The sequence below is a fragment of the Octodon degus genome, unplaced genomic scaffold (genome assembly GCF_000260255.1).
Source record: "Octodon degus isolate 3935 unplaced genomic scaffold, OctDeg1.0 scaffold00014, whole genome shotgun sequence".
NCBI lineage: Eukaryota > Metazoa > Chordata > Mammalia > Rodentia > Octodontidae > Octodon > Octodon degus.
The window spans coordinates 25187355-25214422 of record NW_004524590.1 but is presented as its reverse complement, the minus strand read 5'-3'; the positions used below and the strand labels follow the sequence as shown (position 1 = coordinate 25214422).

The 27068-nt window shown below is 34.5% G+C and overlaps 1 protein-coding gene across 1 annotated transcript; it reads right to left on the bottom strand.

Moving 5' to 3' along the window:
• Positions 1-720: 720 nt before the first annotated feature.
• Positions 721-26721, bottom strand: Spopl (speckle type BTB/POZ protein like). The gene is made up of 11 exons (XM_004626387.2): positions 26682-26721; positions 20217-20343; positions 19714-19835; positions 19289-19440; positions 17186-17313; positions 11305-11482; positions 11165-11220; positions 9028-9150; positions 7044-7186; positions 6901-6954; positions 721-2953 (listed from the first exon to the last, which is right to left on the bottom strand). The coding sequence occupies exons 2-11, from the start codon at positions 20292-20294 to the stop codon at positions 2809-2811; spliced, it is 1179 nt and encodes a 392-aa protein (XP_004626444.1). The 5' UTR covers positions 20295-20343; positions 26682-26721; the 3' UTR covers positions 721-2808.
• Positions 26722-27068: the final 347 nt, after the last annotated feature.

Here is a 27068-nt window from a genome sequence, read left to right as displayed (position 1 = left end):
CTTTCTAAGCAAAAGTCTTGAGTTAACAAAAAAAAAAAAAAAAAAAAGAAGCAGATTTATAGTTTAAAAGGAAAGACTGTTCTATACAGAAACTATCTATTTTAAATAAAATGTATGTAGTTTAATGGTGGAATGAGTGGGGAAAGGCTAGTAGAGCACTCGCATAAGAATACATTAACAGTTTTTAATCATTGCCTCAAGAAACTATAATACTAAAAATATACATCATAAATAAAAAAATAAATCAACTACCATACAATTCTGTTAGTATAATGGTAGGCATTATATTATTTGAAAAGTGGACATTTCTACAAAAATGAATATTCATAATTACAGCACAGTGTTTGACATTTTGGATACGAAATGTGCTACCAAACTTTAAAAAAAAATACTTATAATAAAATTCTTAAGATTTGAAATAAACACTGAAGTTAAGAAGCTGAAATACTCACTAAATGGTGTTACTGAAGAGGATATGGTTAGAATATAGACTCAATCTGTGAATCAATTTACAATGTACTGGCATAGTCTGCATTTGATATAAATGGATATACCATTTTTAATATGTGATAACATGATTCTATAACTAGATAGAATTTTTGTTTTCTTAGAATGAGATCCTGGTAAAACCTTAAATTAAAAGTATGCATATGTATTTCTGAAGTTGTACATCATAGCAGGTGTGGTGGCACATGCCTGTAATCCCAGCAAAGGGGAGGCTGAGACAGGATAATCAATCACTGCAAGCTGGAGGCCGGCTGGGGCTACACAGTGACTTCAAGGCTAGCCTGGATTACACAGCAAGACCCTGTCTCAAAAACAAAAACAAATAAATAAAATAGAATTGTACATTAAACAGGCTTAATCTTAAGGTGAAATCAAGAAAGTGAATTTCTACTTGCCATTATATGCTGACACACGATAAAGTCCATTACTAGGTCAGAATCTTTCTTTTATCCTAAGAGATTCTTCAAATTTTAAATTGAAGTCACACAGCAAAGACTCAGTTAAACTAAGATAATTAATAATATGATCTTTTCAAAATTCTAATTTGTTGTGAATAATAAATGCTTACTGGACAGTGTTTGCTCAATGTAAATATGAATCATTCTTGACACATCAGAATCATTTCAGTTAACATCTAACAAAGAGCAAAAATAACTCCTATTTTATAATATCAAGCTTCATTGTTTTTCTTTGTCCTGAATAAAAAAAAAACTAAATAAGCAAATTTTACTTCAGAGAATAGTTATATATGCAAAGACACAAGTATGCACATTTTTTCCAGTGACACACGTTTCCTCTTGTGGTCAAACATAAATCCTGCCCAAGAAGCACCCTGCTACTGCAACCGTGGGTCAGATGTACTTCTGACACTGAGCATACCTGCTTCTCCAGGACAAGCCTCCAGGACAAACTCATGACTATCAGTGAACATGTGCGTATGTTTAAAGCTAAAATTCACTTAGTAGTAAAGAACTGGCCCATGAAAAGCAGTTTATAAATAGATTATCCTGTTCACATTATTTAGAATTTCAATAATCCACAACGTTAGTAAAGTAACTGAAACACAAAGGAGAAAATCTGGACTGATAAGGATGGACAGTGCCAAGTGTAGACTGACACTCTGGGTTCTAAGGGCTCTCTCCTTTACTATGCATTTTGCATGGGCCAATAATACTTGTTCACTGTTCGAAGGAGGGAAGATTGCCTAGGATCCATTTATTGTTCAGGTACTTTTTCCAAAGTACGATAAAATAGGAATAAATTCAATAAGGAACATCTGAAATCCAAACCAATTTACCTATAATCAAAGATCTCTTTCTTATCAATCAATTATCACAAACATTCTAGTTGCTTCGATCTGTCTTAAAAAAATTATTTCAAAAGTTAAAACATAATTATACACTATCAATCCCCTCAAAAGCAAAAAAATATATGTACCATTCAGCATAGAAAAGTTACACATTAAAAGTGCATATATATTTTTCTCACTTGGCCCACTCATTACATTTACATTTGGTCAACCTTTTAACATGTACAGAATTCTTCATATAAATGTAGATCATTATAAATTAAAAAAATTACTCCTGCACAAAACATGCTTTTTTTTATTGAAATCTTAATCTCAGTCATTTCTCCACCACTGTAAACTTGGATAAACCCAGTTTTTTGGACAGCTACCACACAGACACACATCACAAATTTTAGTATAATTTGGGCCAACTCATTGCATATTTGCCCCTTGAAATGAAAAATAAATTAGAATTGAAGCAGTGTATTGCCATAACTTACCTTAAAGGTAAGCAGGTTCTCCTATATTTACAGAACTTAGACGAAACATTACCGGTAATCTTCAATACAAGTGCTTTTAAGGAGAACTGAGTTTTAAATTTTGATATAACATAGGACAAGTCCTACACAATTCATTTTTCCTTTCTCAAAATGATGGAAGATCCTTTTGAAACTTATCTTCAGTTATCATTATTACTGCATTATGGAGCCAGTGCAATCCTGCATAGCCTTGGTCAAAAATGACAAGGCACAATAAAAAAATTAAAGTATTATATGAACAAGAGAAGTCACTGAAGATAATTTAAGGCCTTGAAGTGAATTAATCAGTCTAATTTAAAGCTGAAGTATAAACCATAAATTATCCACCTGAAATGCAAGTAATATGCCTTTTCAGCTTCTGTTTTGCAGACAAGAAAACAGAAACAACTCTCACTTATGGTTTGTGTATTAGAATCCTTCTGGACCTGGAGGAATAAAAGTCAATTCCATTTTTTCTACTGTTCATGGAAGATTTCAAGACTGCTTTAGTCGTTTGCGTGGAATGCCAAACTGTGGACACTGTGCAGACGCTAGCGCTCTGAAGGCTTCTGCTACTAAGTGAGGGTGAGACTGAATCATAGACTTCCACCCTGATGTTTCCATTATGTCAGTGGCTTGGCTGAAAAATAAAATAGAGGGATGTTTATGGAAAGATACTTTACAAAATACATTCTCTTTCATTAATGTTTTTCATCAATTTTTAAAAATTTGCATGTTCTGAAATGTCTGAACAATATATATACTTGAGTCATATGAATTCACTAAAATATCATATTTATCTTATGGTTTTTTCGATTAAAACTGGAACTTAAATATTTCTGGGAGAGAAACTCCTGTAAGTATAGGACACTGGTCGCCACGATTCTGCTTTGTCACAACTTTTGTTGCAGTTGTCTGAAAAGTCTTTGGCTCTTTTTATACTTTGCTCTTATAAACATGTTTGCACTAAGAGTTCAGCTTCTGCCCTCTTCTCCTTTAACATGTATTTTTCATTTTATCTCATCCATTCTAACTAACGATATTTAATGATTTTCAATGATGGTAACTCATCCTAGGCCTCCTCACAAGGCTTATTCCCAATCACTTGTTCTTTTACCCTAAATGTTCCTTAAGGTACTCAAATTCATGATCATCAGATAAGAACTTATCATTAATTCCTTAAACCCCAAATTCTTCCTTTTTGTCCATTTCTGCCATTATCCAGTGATTCAGGTTAGAAAACGCAGACGTAGTCCTACAATGTATTCTAATTAAGTGTCAAATTCTTGTTTTAATTTTTTTCTCTCTCTCTTTTCTTTAAATGTATTTTGTACAGGGTCTCACTACACAGCTTGGACTCATAGTGATACTCTTGTTTTCAGATTCCCTGTGCTGGGATTATGGGTGTGCGCCACCATGCCCGGTCTTGGTGGCCTGCTCAGTATGCCAGGGGAAGGGCTGGTTTGGCATATGATTGGCATGTGGTATCGGGATTGAATCCGGGTCCCTGCACTTGCCAAGCAGGCACTTAGATCATTGAGCCATTTCACTAGCCTTTTTTTTTAATTTTTGAAGATATGATTCTCTAGTTTGATCATTCAAACTGCTGCCATAATGGCATAAATACGACTATAACATGCTCTCTTCTATTGTTCCTCTTTGTCTACATCTAAGGTTTTAAAATGAAAACTGTAGCTCCTTATTGTTGGCGCCTGTCTTTCTGAAGCTTTCCACTTTCACTTACCTTGTTATATTGAGGTACTATGCTGTTTATATACCTACATATAATGTTATCACTGAGCAAAGCCACTGCTCAAGCAAGCAACAAATCTAGTTACCTTCCATTTCCTTTTTTCTCCTTTTACAATTCTATACACAAATATCCAAATTCATAGAGTCCTTCTTTAACTTATTTTTTACACACTTTTTTCTGTTTATTTGTAGTCTTACTGTCACAAATTAAGTCTACATGTAATGTCATTTCTTTCCTGAGCTACTTTAACTTTCCAAATGGTCAACCTGTATTAAATCTTGCTTCTCAGTTACCACTACCACAACTTCCCCATTATCCAGTCTCTAATCTGCATACAGACACCTTTAAAAATGTAAACATTATCATGGTCACTCTAGGTGACAATGTTTATTGGATGCTTATTATTTTTCACTTTGAATATAAAGCTCTAATGTTATCTGGCTTTGCAGGTTCTGACCTCTGCCTACTTTTCCCTGCTTCTTTCAGTTATCTACCCAATTCACACGCATACACATACTCTCTCTCTCTCTCTCTCTCTGTCTCTCTCTGTCTCTCTCTGTCTCTCTCTCTCTCTCTCTCTCTCTCTCTCTCTCTCTCTCTCCTGCTCTCTCTTCTAGGATACATTTTCTCTCCTTTCTTCTTCACCAGATCACCTTCTAGCAATGTTTGAAGCCTGTATCTTTACAATTCTTTGTAACAGCTTTTTCTTATGCCTAAACAAGACTAGGTCCCTTTGGTACAAATTGCTATGGCTATACATTCTTTATCATCATACCTATTGCAATTACCTGTTTAACTAATCTGCTATTGAAGTGTAACACCTCAAAAAGAAGAAAAATACCTGTTATGATCATCATTATGTTCACTGTACAATACACAATACCTTAGAAACTTACTGGATAAAGTTTAAGAATCTTTATTTTTCAGTTTGAATATAAAGCTCTAATGTTATCCAGCTTTGCAGGATAACATTAAAATAACTATTTTAAGCTGGAAAATTTCATTTCATGCTATCCTTTCTACCTGTAATGTCTACTATTTTTTCCTTAGCTTGCTGACATATAAGACTTAGTTCAGCTAGGTGTGGTGGTACATATATATAATTCCAGGACAAATTCAAGCTCAGGCAGAATAACTACAAAGACCCTGGATTCAGTCCCCAGTACTGTGGTGGGGAGGGGGAACCTCAGTTGTCCCCCCCAGAAAAGCCATTTCTAAATCTTTAATCTAGAGAAAAATATTTGGGTTGAAATATATATCAAAAATATATATTTTTGATATAAACTGCATATATCTATTTTTATATTACTTACTATATTAAAATGAAATTATCCATATTATCTCCATTAGATAAATTTCTCAAGAAGAAAAACTTTCCTTCAAATATCTTTTTAAATAATGTACCTTAGTATAGTGCTTGGGACATGGAAAGTGATAGGTTAATGTGTGCTGAGCTAAATATGAGCTTGTACCAAGAAAAGAATGTTTTATTTGCTGAACATCAAAGAGCCAGTGTGTCATGTTTAAGATGTTCAACTCTTAGTGGTTGTTTAGAATCAGATACTGTGTATTACATTGGTCCTTTTTGCTTATTAATACAGTAAATAGCTACTGGAGGTATGCATACATGACACAACTTTTTCAGAGGAAATTAGGTTAACACTTACACTGATAAAGTTATTTAATGTATTTTTTAATAGAACAAAACTAAAGCTTGAAAATGGTTAAAAGAACCATAAACTTGTTTATTGTTAGTACAGTATATCTCTTCCTTAAATCACATACTATGATGATATATTATCACACACTGACTACATAAAATAATCTATTTTATTGTGTTTAACATTTCACTTTTATCAACTTTTGGTAATTTGAAAAAATATAATTTAAAGGTTTATAGGTAAAAACCAATCAAGATCAGAAATATAATCTTCAACCCATCTATTCTTTTTCCTTTTGATGTCAAATAATTACAAAGAATATAAAAGTCATTCTAAAACTAAACTGACATAAGAGAAAAAGCACCAAATACTAAGTTTTAATATTTAAGGATCTAAGCTTCAAATGATACCACAACCATCCAAACCCCTTTAGGTTTACTAGGGAAAAAGGAAAATCAAATTGTTAACATTTTTGGAGTATTAGGCAGCTTAGCCTAAAATAAAACAGTATATGATACAAGGTATTTGTCTAATGTAAGCAGCAGTAAAATTTTTCAAAGCAAATCTAGAGTATGCTTCCTATTGGATTAAAGAAGTATTTCCCGTATTTTTAGGAGTGCTTTCTCTTTTGCTTTATGTATTTAGTACAGGGTTTACAGGGTCTCACTATATATATTGGACCGTAGTGATTCTCCTGTTTTCTACTTCCCATGCACTGGGATTACAGGCGCGCCACCATGCCCAGTCTCAATCGCATCTCAGTGCACCCTGGGGGTAGGGCCAGCATGGCACGCTGGGGATCAAACCCCCAGGCCTTGTGTCTGCCTAAGGAGGCACTTTAGTCTGCTGAGCTATCTGGCTGGCCCAGGAATGCTTTCTGCAAGGGCACAGGTTGGATTTCTAGCAGCTAACATGTGGACTCAGCTATATACCATGTGTCTTAGGAAATTATATCATTCACTCCAGTTTGAATTAGCAGCTGATCTACAAGGATCCACTACAAGTCTCAGGATCCACTACAAGTCTCAGGATCCACTAAGTAGTTGTTATCTTTTTTCCTAACAACTAGCAGTTTACTTCAAATAACTAACATCTGGATTCACACATCATAGATGAACAAAAGGCTATGCACACAATTCCATTTATGCAGATCAGAAACTGATGTAATCTTACTTGCTGTTCCAGTTTTTCCCATCTTTACACCCAAGCTGTCGAAGTACACTGCACCTGCATTGAAGATTTAAACACACTTAAAAAAAATTCTGGAGATAAAACACTGAAGGTGTCATGCCCAGTGAAATACAACACTCACTTACCTATTAATAAAGTCTATGGCTTGTGCTTTCAACTGTTCTGCACTGTGCAAATCTGCAAGGACAAGGGTATCAGCAACGTTTTCTACTGAGAGGTTACTGCACAAAGCTTCTTCACACATGACCTTCAGCCGCTCCAGTGCATACTATGCAAAACAGAAATACAACCAATAACATTTACTCCAACCACTATGTTTTTAAATGACATATTTAATGTAATTATTCTTTGATAGTTATTTTGTCATTAAGTCATTGTTTTAATTCACTGTAAAAAATAGGAATAAATGCTCTTCCTTTTAGGAAAATACTATAATTTACAGAAGCACAAAACACTGTATATTTTACAAGTAGGATTTATGCTATAAGAGCTATGTCATGATCAGACGCAGGAGTTTAAATATTGCATTTGTTTCTCTTGCGTGAGAAATCCAAAGAGAAAATGAGGAGCACAACGGAGGACAGATACTGGGAAGTAGGAAGAACGCGTATTTAATGGGAAGGGAAACAAGGGAGGGAGCAGGGGAGACAGAAGGAAGGAAAAGAGGGAAAAAAGACAATGGCAATAAAAAATGAAAACAAAACTTTTGTAAATGGGGAAGGAAAGAAGGGTTGAAGGTAGGGAAGGAGTGGGAGAAAAAAGAACTAAATGATGTATAGGTACAGGTAAAATTTCCTACAAAGATTGTGATCAATATGTAGGTTAAAGATGTACTAACAGAAAAAGAAAAAAGAAAAAGGGAATGAAAGAATAAAAGGTATCTTATGACTCGATATTCCTAATAGTATTAATATTTCTCCTCTTTTATTTCAGTTACAAATATACAACTCAGTATACTGCATTTTACTACTATTCAGTCTTGAAGAATGAAGCTCTTAGAAGCCAAACTAATTTTATTAATAACACTAAAAAATTCTTGCAACTATCAGTATACATGGTATATACCATTTTCGGCAGCTTTATCGAAGTATACCTGGCATACATAAGCACATAAGATTTATACTTTGATAAATTTTATTCAGCCACCATCCATCTCTTTGTCAAGACAGTAAATATAACCATAATCCCCAAATTTCCTTATATCCCCTTTAACATTCTTTCCTCTGTATGCTTTCTATCACTCCAGATTAGTTTGTATTTTCTCAAGTTTTCTATAAATGAAATTAAACAATATGCACTCATCTTTGCCTGGTTCTTGCACTCAGTATATTTTCAGATTCACCCTGTCTATGCAGTGACAATTCAATTCTCATTAGTAAGCATTTTATGACACATGGACATAACAGACTTTGTTTATTCATTCACTTGTTGAACATTTGGGTCATTTCTAATTTTAAGCTATTACAAATAAAGCTGTTACACTCATATACAAGTCTTATATGACAGACACTTTCTTTTTTCTTGAGTAAAATCTTAAAAATTGGTCCCACTAGATCATACAGTGTTTAAATTTGAATTTTTTAAAATATGACTTTATAAGAAACTGCCAAACAGTTTTTCAAAGCGGTTATACCATTTTATATCCCATCAGCAGTATCTGAATGTGCTAATTCTTCCATATTTTTTATAACACTTGGTATGATCTTTGTAATTTTAGCTATTACTAGCACTTTAATCCGCTGAGCTATTTGGTCAGCCCTTGCACTGTGTCTTAATGCTAAGAATATCTTACAACTGTAATAAAATTTATTATTTATGTTTAGTATTTCTAAAAAAAGGACACTTCATAACCTTGAGTTTATAGTTTAATCTCTCATAAAAAATCAATTCTTTCTAAAGATACGATTACCTCTTGTTCATTTCTTAAACAATATAATCTCCATACTATCCTGCTATTTGTTACCTCACTATACTCTCAAGAGCTATTGACAAGCAGAATACACTAATTCACTATTTCAAGTTGTTTGCAGTCTTTATTTGATGGTGACAGCTTTCTATATACATCAAGCTGCAGGATATTTTTCAACTCCTTAAAACCTAATTACTTACTTTGTCTGCAGCTGCCAACAAGTTGTCAGCCATTTTATCAAGATTTGGTGCTTTCCCTGTGTAAATGAATCTCATCATTTCTTTAAAAACCTCAGGGTCTAAATCATTTATTTCCACGCGATTCTGAAATTGAAAACAACACAAAAAAGTTATGTTAAAGAATATATACATATGGGGCCGGGGAGATGGCTCAGTGGAGTAAGTGCTTCCCTGGCAAGCGCAAGGGTCTGAGTTCAATCCCCGGTTCTGACAAAAAAAAAAAAAAAAAAGAATATATGCCTATGTACATATAAATGAGCCAACATAAGTCTTTGACAGGAATTCATAAAATCCAAATCTTCACTTAAATACTTTAACACTCAAATAAATAAACTTTCTAATTTAAAACTGAGCTAAGTAAATCTTCACTTCCTAACCTAACCAACCAAAGAACATCAGATGAAGAAGAGTACACACAGTGTAAGATATAGGAACCATGACCAGCTGACAACCCCACACTATGAAACTGAGACAATGCCAACCACAACTATGTAGAAATATAAGCCCCAATTTCTCAATAATTAAAGAATAAGTAAAAATATGGAGGACAAACAGAATACATCTATGCTCAGTTTCTTATCTTTGCCTTAGAGGATAATGGTTACTTTTGTCTTGAACTTCTAGTTCCTAAAACAATGTAAAAGCAGCCTATAACTAATAACTTTTATTTCTAGCACTATACAAAAGTGTGGTGAGTAGGTAATTGAATGGAGGCTCACAAACCCAAGCCTTTTGTAAAAATGTTACATTATCTACTGTACTTCCTTGCTTACCTGAGACATGCTTATTATGTCCAAGAGTACTAATTATACATTTTTTCTTCTGTACCTATTTATAGTCTATTTCTTGTTTGAGATTAATGAAGAAACTAAATATCTAACACTGAACAATACCAAAGAAGACCCCTCGTTGTGACATCACTATTACTGCCCACAACTTGGAAGTGAATCTGGTGACCTCTGTAGACCAATCATGAGAAGAAAGAAAAAAGACATTACGGAAGCAAATAGCTCTACAGAAAAAGTAAAGTGGAACATATGAAAAATTCTGGAGCTGTCCAGTGGGAGCCTTAAGATTCACACATGATGCAACCAGAAAACAATTAACCTGATCTCTAAGTTACATTTCAAAGTTCCAGGTGAAAGCCTAATATTTACAGGAGACAGATATGAGTATCTTGATTATACTTAGTATATAATAACACAGATATAATCTATGTCTTTGTTAAAAATGAATATCCTATTATTTGGTGATGAAAAGAATATGGATTTCTTTTATTGTTAGAAAAAACAATTCCAAAGTTAACCTACAAGTCTATAAAGATAAAGATAAAACTTCACCGAAGACCTCTCAATTAGCTATAGACTTTTTTTCAGTGCTGGAAAGCACACCCAAAGTCCGGTATGTGCTAGGGACATGCTCTACTACTGAGATATATCTGCAGTCTCTGAAAAGTCCTTCCTGATAACCACTACTACTCATTTATTTAGCTACCAGGTGAGTATCAAAAGAGCTATTATTTGGAATATTGACCAGGCCTCCGCACAGACCTACATCGACATTTTCCCCTATCTTTCTATTTCTAAAAGATTTCCCTTTTTATAAATGGATGCACGTTGAAATCATACTCAAGTGAAATAAACTGGACACAGAGGTTTGAATACCATAGTGTTTCTCTGGTACCAGAAACCAAAAGTATAAATAAGGACCAGAATGTATAATAGCTATTGGGAAATGGGAAGGAAATGTTCAAATGAGAAGGGGGACAAGAGAGGGGGAGGGGGGAAAGGAAAGAAGGGAGAAGGAAAAGGAGGAGAAGGGAAGCAAAAAAATAGAAACAAAGCTTTTGTAAATAAGAAGGGGAAGAGACTGAAGGTAAGGGAGCAGAATGAGGAAAGAAGTAGCAAGATATATCATGTACAGGTACAAATTCCCAATGATGAATGTTATTATGTGCATCTAAAATATACCAACAACAAAAAATAAAGGTTTCTCTTATCATAGTGAAACAGTGAGAACATGGTGCTTTTAAAAAATTATACATTCTATTATTTGACATGCATACAAATTAAATATTATACCTTTAAATAATATTTACCTTTTTGCTTTCTTCCATTTCATGTTCAAACATTGCATTAAAAACTGGAGATCGAGCTGCAACAAGATTATCATTACAAAACATTACAAAACAAGTTTGTTTTAAAAAATTATTATATTACTCCAAAGTAGAAAATGTACCTGCAAGCACAGATTTATGAGCTTTAAATTCTTGTCCTCTCACAAAAAAACTGCAATCTGTAAATCTTGTGTTTTCCCAGAGATTACCTAAATCTTCTGCTAGTCTACATTCAGGCACCTTCAAAGTATTGGTATTAGTATGTCCTGATATATTTACTGAATCTTGAACCACGCTCACCTAACAAAGGGAGAGCAAGAAAAATTTTGAGAGATTAACAGTTGATACACCCATTCTAAAATTCTGTATTTTTAAAATCATTTACAAATCAATGTCAAAAATCCTAATACTGAGAAATTTAAGAGATGTAATGTAGAAGACATTACAAACAAATGAGATTTTTTTTCATAGTAACATGTTAGGTAAATAAGCAGCTTAACAATTAGTTGGAAAATCTAATTATTATAATTACTAATACTGTCTCAACAGAATAGTCACAATATGATATTAAATATGAACAAGGGAAAAATAAAAATAAAAACACAGAAAGTGAAAAATATGAACAAAATGATGGTATTTTTGTGAGGTGGAATAATTTTTTTATTTTTTCACTTACACTTTAGATCTACTAACATTTATGTTATACTATACAGATAAAACTGCATGAAAATACACAAACTGCAAGCTTTAAAACTTGTCGCTCTAGGTTTCAGCTCTACTAAAACTGATTTTAAATACCGAGACCTAGTAAAATTAGCTTAAATTTTATAACGCTTTCTTTTAAGCCTTTTACTTACTCATTTGGTACAGCGTCTCACTATGCAGCTCAGACTTGTAGTGATCCTCCTGCCTCAGCCACCCCAGCACTGGGATTATAGGCGTGCACTACCACACCTGGTTTTGGTGGCCCGCTTGGCGCAGGGGCTGGCATGGCATGTGGTACTAGGAATCGAACCTGGGTCCTTGCACTTGACAGGCAGGCACTTAGACCACCAAGCTATCTTCCCAGTCCCTAGTTTAAATTGTGAAGTAAGTATTCCCATAAAAGGAGACCCACTAATTAAATTCACGGAAATCTTTCATGGAAAATCAACAAAAGAGCAACATATCACTTTTAAGAAAAAGCCTGCCATTATATCTTACTCAAAATTCTATATTATAATTAATAAAGTAAATAGCACCTCAACTAATAAGCAAATGTTTCAAAGTAAATAAACTATTTTTAAAAATTATACAAAAAGTGCAGTATTAATTACCTACTATTTTAAGCTAAGGTTTGGATCACTCATTACGCACCAATCATAGATGCATTCATTTTTATTTATTCATCCATTCATTATTTAAAAGTATAAATAAGGATATATAATGACAGTAAATTACAGAATGTATAAATGAGAAATGGAAAACTTGGACCAGCAGTTTCACTATACATGATTATGACATAAAACACTTACTATAATCTTGTCAGATGTCTTTTTAAATACAAAGGCCAAAATATTATGTACAAAAATAAACTCATCAATAAGGTGTGGCTGTCTTACCAAGTTTTCAATCATTTAAATTGACTCTAAACTTGTAATAATTACAAAATAGGAAGAAAAACTGCCTCACTCATCTTTTCCTGATTGCCCTATTCCACTATGCATTATAAACTATTGTGTAACCTCTGAAGCTGGTAGTGTTAATATTCAGGATTTAATCAAGAATTTAGTTTCTAGCATAGAAACTCTACATTTGTTTCTACTGGGAATGGGATATAGGTCAGCATCACAGTGCCTGCTTAGTAATACAAGGTCCTGAGTTCGTCTCCTGGTATACCCCCAAAACTATTCATATTATGCATTACTCTTGAAAATTCTAGGCAGAAAGAAGTGGAACTCTTCAATTACATGCTTAAAGTATATGACAGAGTTATAAAAATGTGATGATGCTGTTTCTTCTCTAATTCAAAACAATTTATCTAATGCAAAAATTTGGTAAAAACTAGGTAACAAAAATACATAAAAGACATATTAATAGGCAGAGACATCTATGATTTATATTTGGTATAAGCAATAACAACTCATCTACACGGTACTATCACAGCTACCATAAATTTGAACTGAAATACATAATTAACATTTCACAGTACCAAGAGTATTACAGAACTATTTATGCAATAATTTCTGCAGTTTTTTGATACCTATAATAAAATAAAAATTGTTTATTACATATTCAAAACAATTCAGTTACAGATGGAACCTAGAATAAAAAATTCAGAAAAAAGGCTGAGACTCTTTGCTCTTTTAACTCAAGTTGATAATCTTTTACCAACTGCTTTTGGCTCAACTCTTGAGATTTTAGAAGGAAGCTGAATATTTGAGAGATGTAATCAACCAACCCTCTACTCTCCTAAAAATCTAGGTCTCCTCTAATGTGGAATTAAGGCGAGTACTGCACTCCAAGTTTTAAAATCTGAATTCTTCAAACTACTACTAAGAACTAGGAAGTCTCAAAGCTACCTAGGGCAATGCTATACTGTTATCATTCTAATCAACTATCTGCTGCCTCCTTCATGATCTTGAATCATGATTCTATCTCTATATTGTTTAAGATTCTGTCTCTATATTGTTTTCTAAAACAGTGGGTCTGAAAGTTCTTTACTTTCCTAGATAGATGTTAGTGTTATAAACCTGTTATAGAAATAAGGCAATCTACTTGTCATTTTTCTAAGACTTTCACAGAAAATAAAACCCAACTTCTACCCCCTATCACAAAGATCTTAAAACAAAAGGGCTATCTCATATCCTAGCCAAAAAGAAAAATATGGAATGGGGCAAAAAGATATGTTCCTAAAAGTAAGTTAAATTTAGGAAAAAGCTCCTTATATTTTTTATGCATACATATATATTTTTTTCAAATACCATGGACTGGCATGGGTCTGAGGACATTATCAGAGTATTTAAAAATCTACTGAGTTTCAAAGGACGAATTATCTAAGTTTTCTATTAAGTAGTCTATTAATCTGTTTCCTACTTATTCCTCAATTCCACTTTCTGCATCATTATTATGGGAGAGAGGAGACGCAGCTGTTTATGCTGCCAGAAAGTGCCTTGTGCCTTTACTTGAACCACTATGTATGGACTCTGCAAGATGGAGCTGTCTTGCACAGAAAGTGTAGCACCTACCTGCCTTAGCTGTCTACAGCACCACTTGCAGGGGAGGGGGAGGAGGCAGTTCTTTGAGTAGGGCAGTGCAATGCTTCCTCCTCTTCTGCAAGCAGTGCTGGAGGTGCTGTAGAAGGAAGGGCATCCATGAGAGGGACAGAAGAGAGGATGGAGGGCATGAAGAATATTCAAAAGCATTTTTTTGCCCACCTACAATAATATGGTGCCCAGAGTATAAATATCTCAATTAAAAACAAAACAAAAATACTTATTTTAGGATAGAAAAATAGACCTGATCAATGCCAACTCAAAAAATGTGTATCATGATAAGATTTTATGGGTGGGAAGGTCATTAGCATGTACAATCTAGTAAGTACATGGATATCAACCACACTTCAAAAATACATGTCAAAAACATTTCAGCCTTAATTCTGAATTTCTTGGCTACCTAGGTTCCAGTTCTAAGGCACCTAAGAAAATATCTGTAAATACTACTTCAGTGCTAAGAAACAATGACTATTTTCTAAAGAAAATGATTTACAAAAAAATTTAGCTACATTTTAAAACACTGGATTAAATAACCTTAACGGGCCATCCATCAAATTCCAATATAACATTTAAAAATTAACCATTCAAATTTATGATAACCACTGAGCTCTGAAAAAGTCTAAGTTAAGGTTACTGAAACTTTTGAATAGTAAAACATATATTTATTTAGAATACTACTTGGAGGGCCAGTCAAATAGCTTCAGCGGATTAGCTGGGGGTTCGATCCCTGGGCCTGCAGAGATGGGCCTGCCGCAGGGGTGCACTGAGATAGCAATTGAGACTGGGCGTGGTGGCACATGCCTATAATCCCAGCTCTTGGGAGGTTGTAAACTGGCGGATCACTATGAGTCCAATCTAGTAGTGAGGCCCTGAACACCCTGTAGACTCTTCCCTAAAATAAAATAAAAAAAGAATACTACTTGGAATCTACCAATTAGAAACAAATACTTTCTTCCAAATTATTTAATGAGAATTGTGTAGTGTGCTTTATCATCCATGTAAATGTGTTTATAACAAAGTAATCAAATATTTATCTTATTCAAGTGAAAATAATGTAGTATATTTTCTCTGGGACCCTATTCCAATTATTGCAATAATACACAATTAATTTGTAATCTTGCCAAGAATTCCATATATTTACTATACAGATTATTTTATATTTACTCTATAGAAATATTAAAGCTAATTTAACATTTAAGGAAGTTATTGTGCTTCCAGTCTGCATTTACTATTAAAACATACTTAATGTTAATTTGATCATCGGTCAAATGGCTTTCTCAAAAATCTTATTAACTGATTTAAACATTTCAATAAAACTGTACTGATAACATAATCCTTGAATTCATTCTAAAGATGGGTTTTGTTATTATTTGAGTCTAGTTGTTCCCCCAAAGCTTCTGCAGTCATGGGGCAGACTTCTAGAGTTTGTAATTAACTCATGATCCACTGGGATTATGGGTGTGAGTGCTACACTCAGCCTGGGGCTATCGCCTGAATGCAATTTAAGGGAGATGAAACTTGCTCTGTGTTGCCATTTTTGTTGCTGCTCCTCCTCCCTTGCTCTTTTGCTCTTTGCTACTTCCATGAAAGGTTGCTCTGTGCCATGTGCCACTCTGCCTTGGAGCCAGCTGAGTATGGACTGAAACCTCCAGTAACTGTGCACTAATTATATCTTTCTTTCCTTCATTTTGGGTGTTGGGTATTTGTACCAGCAACACGAAAAAACTAAGACAAATTTCAAAAACTCATATAAATAAAAGTACTTAATGATAACAATAACAAAATTACACATAAATATTAAGACAAGTAACAACCAACTTGCCAGAGAAATACTGGTAACTCTGAAAATATGTTTCAGGAACATAAATTTACCTTATGTTTGTCAAAATACATGTGAACAAATTTAAAATTTGAGATCTATTTTGTAGAATGCTAACATATCCATCTAATTAAATTAATTGCTTAAATAGTTAAGCCTTTCCAATTTTTTTCAGTATTTATTGGTACTTTTGGATTCAAGCTGATAAACTCTGAGTAACAATGTTTAATGCGCCCAAGTGTTATGGTTTGTGTCTAGGTGTCCCCCCAAAGCCTCAAGCAGTCTTGGGGCAGCTTCTGGAGTTTGTGATTGATTACTGCGGGTGTGGTTGCTGCACCTGCCCTGGAGCAGGTAATCTGCATTACAATTTAAGGTGGGAAGAGAAGCTAGCTGCTTGAGCTGCTGCTACCCTTCCCTTGTGCTCATGTTCTTTGCTGCTGCCCTGAAAGGTTGCCTTCTGCCATGTGCTGCTCTGCCTTGGAGCCAGCTGAGTATGGACGGAAACCTCCAGTAACTGTGAGCTAAATAAACCTTTCCTTCCTTCATTTTGAGTGTCGGGTATCTGTCCCAGCAACGAGAGAAGAGTAACTAAGACACCAAGCAAAAGAGACTATCTATATGTCAATTATTCACAAAGATACTTAGAAAGAATCATTACAAAGATAAGCACGTTCACAGTCTTAAAAAGGATGATTTAGTATATGGTATGATAAGTACAATTTACATCTAGAGACATAATGAAATTTTTTCCACACTGGGCCACTGTATCTATTTGTATGAAAATTTAAGTCAGTTTTTTTTTTTCTGATCAAACATTTATATACAAAACTTTTAATTTTTCAAGTATTACCCACTACCCAGCGCAGTCTGCATTTCTGTCATATCAATCACCCTAACCATGGAATTTCTAGCAGTAGAGTGTATACTCACCTCACAAAATAATGTAAGCTTGTCGTCTGGCAAAAGACCATTAGCTTCGTCAAGCAAAAAATCCCTTCTAATGAATTTTTTAAATCCCCAGTCCTTCCCTTGAACAAATCGATATGCTCTTTGGCTTTCTGGTAGGAAACAGGAAGTTTAAGTAAAGCAAATATCCAAGAAACATTTTTCTTTGATACAGAGAAATGAAATATGTCAAGATAGGACTTTGCCAATGCATATATCATCAAAATTGCAGATATGTGTGCTCATAAATAAACTGTGGTTGGGAATATAACTCAGTGGCAGAGCACCTACCTAAAAGGCGAAGGTGCTGAGTTCAATTCCCAGTACCACCAATAAATAAATAATCCTAAGAATTGAATCACTACTAAAATTTTGACCATAGTCAGTGATCTCAATTTTTGACTTCTCCATCTCTAAAGAAGAAAATGATTAGGTAAAATCTGTGGAAAAAGATTTTAGTAACATGGGCCCTAAAAGTAAATTAAGACCGAAATATATTGTCACAGGCACACTATTCATTACACTACTCATTAAATGGTACCAGAACATGGTTAAGGGGTCAGCAAGATAACTCAGCGGTCTAAAGCGCCTGCTTAGGCAAGCACAGGGACCACAGGCTGAATACAGGCACCACATGCTGTGCTAGTCCAACTTCCAGGGCAGGCTGAGCTGGTCAATAAATAAATAAATAAATCGATAAATCAAACAAACATGGTTAGAAATACAATCTAAATTCTTGTTTCATCTTTTAAATATGGATTATTGTTATTATTATTTTTTTTTATACTGGAGATTGAACTCAGGACTTTGCCCTTGCCAACCACTTATGCTGCTGAGCTACCTCCCCAGAGCCAAAGATGGTTATTTTAAATTTCTTAAGCTTTCCTGGAACACTCAATTCTGTGTTAAATTTCAATGAAGTATAGAAAAATCCATGAACTAGAAAAATTTTAAAAAGTCCCCTGTCATTCAAAACTTAAAAAACAAACAACAAAAAAATCCCCTACTTTCATAAATGTCAAATAAGCAGGTCATGATGGCAAATGCTTGCAATCCCAGCACTCCAGGAGGCTGAGGCAGAAAGATCACAAATTATAGCCAAGTCTGGGCAACTTAAATGATTTAGTAAGACTCTGTTAAAATAAAGCATAGAAAAGAGACAGGGGTATATGTAAGTGTAAATGCATTGGGTTTAAGCCCCAGTGCTTGAAAAAAAAAGAAAAAGGGCTTTAACAATATTTGAAGAAAATATTTCAAAATTTTAAAGAACTGTAAAATACTGAGGAATAAAATCCTCTATAGACTTATGATGTAATAAGTAAAACTGAGATGGAAAGCCAATAATCTAACCAAAGTACTGCACTATCATCAATGTTACAGTGTGAAATGTATGTGAATTGGTATTATCTTTTCAATAGAAGATACTATTAAAAAGTATGCATGTAGTTTTAAAACATTTTTGTAATAACATTAGTTGATTCTGTGATTCACTTCTAGAAAATATTTAAAATTTAATGTAGCAATTCATATTTTCCTTTTATGTATAATACATATTTTTTATTATGAAACTCTTGGCCACAGAATTTTATCTGGGCTATATACAAATGCACATACATATGTGACTCCTGGGCTTAATTTAATACATCCTAAATCTTAAGAAAAGCTGATTTACCTACAGTGCAGAGTCCACTACTTAAAAAATTATAATACTAGAATACTGCGGCATGGTATCTCCTTTACATAGTTCTTCAGATTTTATTACCTTCCAAAGAAAGGCCTTGAACATCTATTTGATATGTCATGCAATGAACAATGTACTTTGCCCTAACAGCAACTGTTTTTTCTGAGCAACAAGTAAATGTCATTTTAGAATAAGAAGCAGTTAAATTTTATTATATTTTTAGCTATTCTTGTATGTCTTATGACGTCTAGGGTTTAGCAGAACAACTACAGCTCAATATAAGTAATGGCCAAGTTTGGGCTAAGCATATTTCAGTGGGAAAATCTTAAACTTTTCTAGATAAAGGTATAGAAGTCACGATATGTAGTCACACACAGATTCCTTCACTCAGCACGCAAATCACTTACCCATTGCTTTTGTTTCTTCCCTTTTAGCGTTCAGAAGGGAAAATTTGAATTTTGCTCGAACTTCACTTTTGGGGCAGCTGACTAAAAGCAAATATAAGGACAAGTAGTCTTTACTTTCATCATCTAATCCCTTTGGGTTTACCCTCAGGCACCTAAAATAAAACAATAGGCTCACTTGTAGGAATATAATACTCGCAGCATGCAAGAGATACACAATACCGAAATCATCTACTAGTATCACAAACAACTCTCCTGTAAACATCCCCACAGTTATTTATAATTCACCCACACTATTAACTTAATATCAAGGTAATACAAAATTGTATAATACCCATCCCTTTGGAAGCAACAATAACAACTAATCATAAGTAGTGGATGATCTCATTAAAACAAAAACAAAAATCTAACATAAACAAAAATCTTACCATTTCATTTTGTCATTTGGACCAGATGAAAAGGTTGAACTTTTTAGCACTTCACCCATTTCCTCTCGACAAAAACTGAAGTTATTAATGGTCCACATGTAGGAAAATTTTACTACTTTAACCTAAGAGATTTAGAAAATCACTTTTTATAATGACTCATATGCTTTTAGTGTTTCACATTGCAAACACTCTATGCCCCATTCTTTTAATCCTTCTAATCATTATGCCTAAATGTCTCAGAGTAATTGTCTCAGGATAGTAAAAAATTTATAGGTAATAGTAATTTTTTTATTTTTAACAGTACTGGATATCAAACCCCAAGATACTCTACTGCTAACCTACACTGTCAGCACTTTTTATTTTATTTTTAAGTTGTCTGGGCTCAAATTTGTGGTTCTCTAGTTTAAGTCTCTCTGGAATGTGATGATCCCAAGTGTTTGACACTGCTTCAAACTAATGAAGCCATTTTTAACACTAAAGAAGTCATTTTTAATAGTATGTACCTGTGTATAACACCAGCTTTCTGCTATAGGACCAGTGGACATATCTCCAGGCAGAGGTGGGGTGGGTTCCCGAGACATTGCAGTCTTTTAGGATTTACGCAGTATCCCACACAGGTGAGTATTTAACCTACAAGAAGTTTGATTTATATGTCAAAAGACCTTAACTGACAGAGTTGAGTGGGAAGATAATATTGAAAAGTCATAAAACAATTAGTATTCTTAATTACATTCTGAATGGACATAGAATTTCTTAAAATTGTGATAATTTTATGAAATGAAATCACAAGCATTCATAACATACAACACATAAAACCTAACCAAACTTATTTTTATAGATATTGTTTTTCAAGGTATATTTAAAAAATTACAAATTAAAACAAACCCTGTAATAAAATCATGTGAAAACTCAGTGCCTTCAAAATCAAATTCACCATCCTTCACCTTTTTATTAATCTATTTGTGAACACCAAAAGGTTTAGTTATTGCTATAAATATCAGTTATTCATCTGTTAAGATTCAGAAATTTTCATGAAGCAAAACACAGGATTCATATCTTAAACAAGCTGTTTGCTAAACACTTAGTCTCTATCACAGTGCTTCCTACTGAGTTGAACTATACCTTAAAATTCATTCCCAGTTAGCTCTTTCGTATTACATCCATTTGGATGTAAAATTAACTCATAATACGGTGAGTATACTAATGAGAGATTTTTTTTTTTAACTATATAACAGTATACTTTGCAGGCATAACAAAGTTTCATGATTAATGTCCACATGGTACTCAAGTCTGGACAACCACCTTTATAAAAGTTGATAAGGGAGGAAAGCCACATGAATCCTATGGTATGCAGGCAATAAGTAAGAGAAATAAAAGATTTCAAACACAGTTCAGAGGAAATTGTATGCACAATTTTACAGTATGAGATGAGAAAACAAAGATTGAAGGTTCCTGTTTGAAAGGTACAACATTAAAATTCTCCATTAAAATAAGAAATACAGTCTAGAATGGGGAAACCAACCACTATAAATTTTGAGAATCAGAGAATAAAAATCAATAAAGAACAAAGAGGATATTGAAGACAGACAACAAACAAAATTACTAAACAGATGACTGTGCTAAAAGGTACTAAACAGCAAAAGCAGTTATAATTGAAGATAACATTCAGGAAGACTACTCTGTATAAATGAGAACCATTAAAATCAACAAGAAATAAATCACTACTGAAATACATTTTGTGAAATTTAAAACGAGAACAAATTTGTTGGAGAGAGCCTTCTTTTGCTACTTTCTGCTAAAAGTCTAAAGAAAACAGAATTATTACTACAAAGTTCTAGATGGTAAGGGACAAAACATGCATATCACCCTCAGCTATTTAGTACAGGCTATAAATTACTTCAGGTAGTTTCTAACCTGATAGATAATTCAATAAAAAGCTCCATAATAGAGAAATTCTAACTTTTTTCATTAATACATGCTTTTTAAAAATTAACAAATGATTTTTTTTTTTTTTTTTTTTGTGGAGGGAGACAGGGTCTTGCTATGTATCCCCAGCTGGCTTCTAACTCATGGTGATCCTCCTGCCTCAGCCTCTTGAGTGCTGGAATTATAGGCATGTGCTACCACACCCAGCTATTTATTAGTGCATGTTTGTATTACATAATGTTTACATTCCTTTTGAACAGTTTGGTATATGTACTGTCACAGGTTCTCACTGCTGACACCCAATGTTAAACCAGGAAAGGTTTATTTTTTTCTCATAGTTGACATAGAGGTTTCAGTCCATAACAGGCTCCAACACCAATTTTCCCTGTTATTCCACTCAGGTTACAAGTTAAATAGTTGTCTCCCACACCCAGGGTGGGGATTTCCATTACACTCCAAAACAATGCTAAGAAATCAGTAGACTAATCCAGTTTCCACACCCTTACTCCACATTCACACACTATTTCCAGGAAGCTCCAAAATGCCCCACCTATGAACATGTGAGACTTTGGGGGAGATATGTAGATGTAAGACAACATTGTGGCTGGTGCCCCAAAAACCTGAGGTACACAAAGTCTTAACAGTTGTAACACTGCTGAAAAGTCCAAGTCCAAAGTCCAAAGTCTCCTCTGAGATTTAGGGCAAACTTAACTACCAGCCCATATCCAAATAAAAAGTTATACTTCCAATATACAATGGCACAAGATAATCATTCCTATTCTAAAACATACAAACAGCATAAGAAAAAGGAACGGGAGCAAAGCCAACTTCAAAATCCAGGAGGGCAAACAAATCCTAGAGTTTCATGTCCCATATCCAGGCCAATCAGCAGCAAGAGGTGAACTCCAAAGGGCTTGAGTAGCTCTGCCCCTATGACACTGCTGGTAGTTTTAGCTCTCATGGCTTCTCTCTTTGGCTGGCTTTGTTCACTCCTTGCAGCTTTCCTCAATCTGTTGTTCTGGGAGGTCTCAACTGTAGCTGTGGCTTTACATGCACAGTTTCACTAACTGTCCTCAGGGGCACACTGCCTGGCCTCTTAGGCCTTTTTCTGAATTCTGGGTGAAGCCCACCTGATTCCACAACTCTTTTTGATCTGCATACAGCTAAAACTGGCACCATTAGAATGATGCCGATGTCTCTCTCTGGCTGGGGAAATGCTAGTCTTCCTTCTCTCTTGGCTGTAGGGATCAAATACCTAATCTGCTGAGTACCACGAGCCTAGTTCCCAGAAAGAAATTTCCTCAGCTATTGCCATTCTGGAACATGGTGCTCTGGGACTGTCTTCTCAAAGCAGTCTTTTACCTTTGCAATTTTGAGGCTGCGAAGTGTGGAATCTTGTAGGATTTTTTTTTTTTTTTTTTTTTTTGGATACAAGGGTCTCAATTTGGAGTTCAGATTTGTAATGATCCTCCTGTCTCATCCTCCCCAGTGCTGGGATTATAGGCTGGAACAGTGCACCTAGGGCTCCAGGGCCAGCACAGCATGAGGTCCAGGGGATCAAATTCAGGACCTTTTTTGGGCAAGCGCTTAGATTACAGAGCTATCTCCCAGCCATTGTTGGTTACTGTGATGGCTTCAGGCTATCTTTTCTACTGTCTTGTTCCTTTTCAGTAGCCAAGTTATCTGCTTGTTCTTTGAAGGCTCTAATGTTATTGATGCTTCCTTCTGGTTGAACTCAAAACATTTAACATCATTCTCCTGGACCTTTGCTCTTGATCCTCAACATAAATCTGGCTAAAATCCCCCAACAATAGCCATGCCACTGCCTCAACATAAGATTACTTAAACATGTCTTCAATGAGATTAGTCTACCATGTTGAATCTGTTTCTGCAAAATCCTTGGACATGGGCACAAAATAAACATTTTTCTGCCAAAGCATAACACTCATGGTCTGGAGTCCACCTGCCAGTGCAGTCCTTCTTCCAACAGAAACCTCCTGAGCATAGTCTTTACCAGCTGTAGTTCTATCAGCATTCTGGTCTTTTGAGCTCTGACCAAAACCTATTACATTCAGCTTATAGCATTCCAAGACTGCTTCTTTAGCTGGCATCTGCAAACCTTTCTGAACTGTTCCCGTGAACCAGTTCCAAAGGATTCTACACCACATGGTCAGGCAATGTCATAGCAATGACCACACTTATATCAAAATATGTTATTTCTTTTTGCTGGGACAAAATACCTGACACCAAAAGTTAAAGGAGGAAAGGTTTATTTTTGCTCATAAATATATAAGGACTTACAAGATAGACTTTTAAGTATCACCCACAGAATCAGTTATAGAAGAGTCCAAAAGGCATGTCTGTGTGCTAAAGATCCCAAGATTTAGTCCAAGACCTGAAGCTCACTGTGGTGTATCTTGGAGGCTGTATAAGGACGTGAAAATCTGCTCTAAAATACTAGTCTGAAAGTCAGAGGATGATGTCCAATGCAAAGGTGAAGACTGGAATTCCTCCAAAGAAAGAGAGACAAGCCTTCCTTCTTCATTTTCTTTCATGCCATTCAGGGAGCAAGGCTAATAGCCTGTGCCACTCACACCAAGGGTGGGTCTTCTGTCTTCAGTAAATCCCTTCAGGCACACTCAGAACTATGCTGATCCAATTTAGTTGGGTGCTTCTTACTCAATCAGTTAATTATCTCAAAGCCTAATAGCTGATGTCACCCACACCCATGGTGGGCTTTTCCATAATCCACACCCAGAACAGTGTTAACCGATTAACAGATTAGTGGACTAATCTCGCTATCATACCCTCAATCCACATTCACATACTCTAGATCAAGCACTTAGAACATCTAAATACAAATCATAACATGTACACAACACATTTTAATTCCTTTTCAAGAATTCTTAATCCTTACCTTTTTTCTACTTTCTCCACCTATCTCTCAATCTTCTTTTTTTTTTTGTACATATCTGCAGTAGATAATGTTCATAGTTCCTGTGAGGATTTGGGTACTAGTACATGGCACATCTCAATCACTACTTTCATACCCTATCCTTCCCCTCTTTCTTCTCCATTCCTCTTCTTCATTTTCTAGATACTGTTTGAGAAAGAGCTCTCTATTTCTTAGTCTCTATCTTTTGCTCTTTATTTATAGTTTGAGTTTCTCCTATAAGACAAACTATATGATACTGACTGACACTTGTGTTTGATTTATTTCACTTAACATTATGGTCTCAAGGTGTATTCATTTTCCTACAAAAGATTCAAGTTTAACTATCTTTGTGCAACAACATACCACATTTTCCTTATCCATACATCTGTTGACAGACATACTGGCCACTTCCAAAATCTACCTATTACCAATTGTTCTGATGTAAACATGGGTATAAATGTATCGCTATACTATGTCTTTAATTCTCCAGAAGATATCTGATGGGAATAGCTGGATCAAATAGAATTTCTAGTTTCAGTTTTTTTGAGGGGTCTCTACACTGATTTTCATAGTGGTTGTACTAGTTCTGATTTTTAGACCATTTGAACATATAAGAAATTTGTTTTAAATCTGAATAGTTATGTAAATGTACAAACTTTCCATGATGGATGTAATCATTATGCACTATAAACATGTATAATAAAATTTGATTTAAAAACTTAATGAACATGTTACATTTTTCTTGGTACTGGTAATTGAACTCATGAACTTATGCTTGCCAAGGAAGCACTATGCTACTGAGGTATATCCCCAACCAAGTCAAATGGATAAGCTATTATATAAAACTATGAAGTAATGGTTATTTTTAAAGCACAAAAATCAGTGGGCCTAGCATTAATTTTTAAATCCATAAATGAAAAAGGGGAGTAAGAGATGGATAGCAGGTAAAAGAAGGGGCTGAAAAAAGGAATTAAAACATTATGTTCATGTTCCAACTTCACACAAGAAGCACAAACATGGAATGCAAAGATGTACTAATAAAAAAGTACTTAAAATGAAGAGAAAGCACTCATCTGATCTTTTATAAATTGACAGCCAGCTCACCGAAAGTTGGTTCAAGGAGAGAAAATTTGGTTGAACGAGCTACAGTTTATTCATCTGATATTTTTCAAGTAGTTACCACAGTATTTATAGTATATTCTGCAAGTTCAGGACATATGTAATGAACAAATGTAAAAGGTAAATAACTACTAAGGGGGAAGAGAAACTATAATAAAATTAAAAAAATAAAAGAGAAAAAGAATGGATCAACTGGCATGCAATGGCTGAAAGCCTATCAATTAAATAACAGAAAGAGCATTTTGACAGGGAAATTAGTGAAGGCTTCTAAGAATTACTAATATTTGAACCAAAAGGTATCAATAATAGCAGAGACAGACCAAGAGATGGTAAATGTAAGGGAAGAAAAGGGGGAAATCAAGTATAAATACCCTAAACCAGAATGAATTTAAGAAAATGTTTGAAGAGAAAGGTGTCCAATATAACTGATGCCTCTGAAACATTTTCAGTACGGGGAAAGAGTACATTTAAATAGCACTAAAATGGAAAAGAGATTTCAGGTAGCAAACTGGCAATAAAGGACAAGGAAGTAAAAAATCAGGAAAGCAAATTAGGAGGTTATTAACAGTAGTCTAACAAGAGATAATAGGATACCAATAAAAATATAGAAAGGGCCCCTCACTAAGGAAAGAAATTGAAGATGGTCCTTTCTTGGCAGCTGAGAAACTGGGAAGATGGCAATGCTGCATCCTAATATGGAGAAGATACAGGAAAGAACAGTATTAGGTAGCAGGGGACTCAATTTCAATAAAGTGATAAATGGAACATTAGAGACTACTTCAAATGCAAGAATTTTAAAGTTGATCTTTTCTGTAGTTTCCCTTTTTAATAATCCCATCGACGCTAATATATTTACAATTCAAATATAAGAGTTCCATTCTATGATGCACATGCAGCATAACACAATGACTCTGGACTCAGCAAGCACGCAGGGAGGAATGTCAGGGTGAAGATACTAAGGATGTTCTTAGGAGCACTTAGCACTTACATGAGGCACAGCATACACGCCAAGATACACAATCAACCTGTAAAAAGGCAAACAAAATGACAGGTTACAAAGCTTTTTATCTTTTTTTCCTCTCAGCATTCTTTTAAGTATGTACATATGAGATGGGAGTATTGAGAATGCTAGTAAACAAACTTTTCTGAGCACTTCACAAGTTATTATGAACCCTGTTTACTCTTTAGCAATTCCATGAGTTGAGTGGTTATGCATACATTTGCCTAAAACAAGTCCCACTTTTATTTTATAGATGAGGGTCAAAATGAAAGAATTCAACTACTATGAAGGAACTGTCCAAGTTTGAAATGTTAGATAAGTACTGGAAGAAATGACAAAGACAAGGACATCCCAAAGTGCACTTCAGTCCTATTT

Coding starts and splice junctions, on each gene's coding strand:
- Spopl (XM_004626387.2), bottom strand. CDS start 20,294: ATGTCTCGGGAACCCACCCCACCTCTGCCTGGAGATATGTCCACTGGT. Junction 9,151..11,164: donor AAATGGAAGAAAGCAAAAAG/GTAAATATTATT, acceptor TTTCAATTTCAG/AATCGCGTGGAAATAAATGA. Junction 7,187..9,027: donor TGTTGGCAGCTGCAGACAAA/GTAAGTAATTAG, acceptor TGTTTTGCATAG/TATGCACTGGAGCGGCTGAA.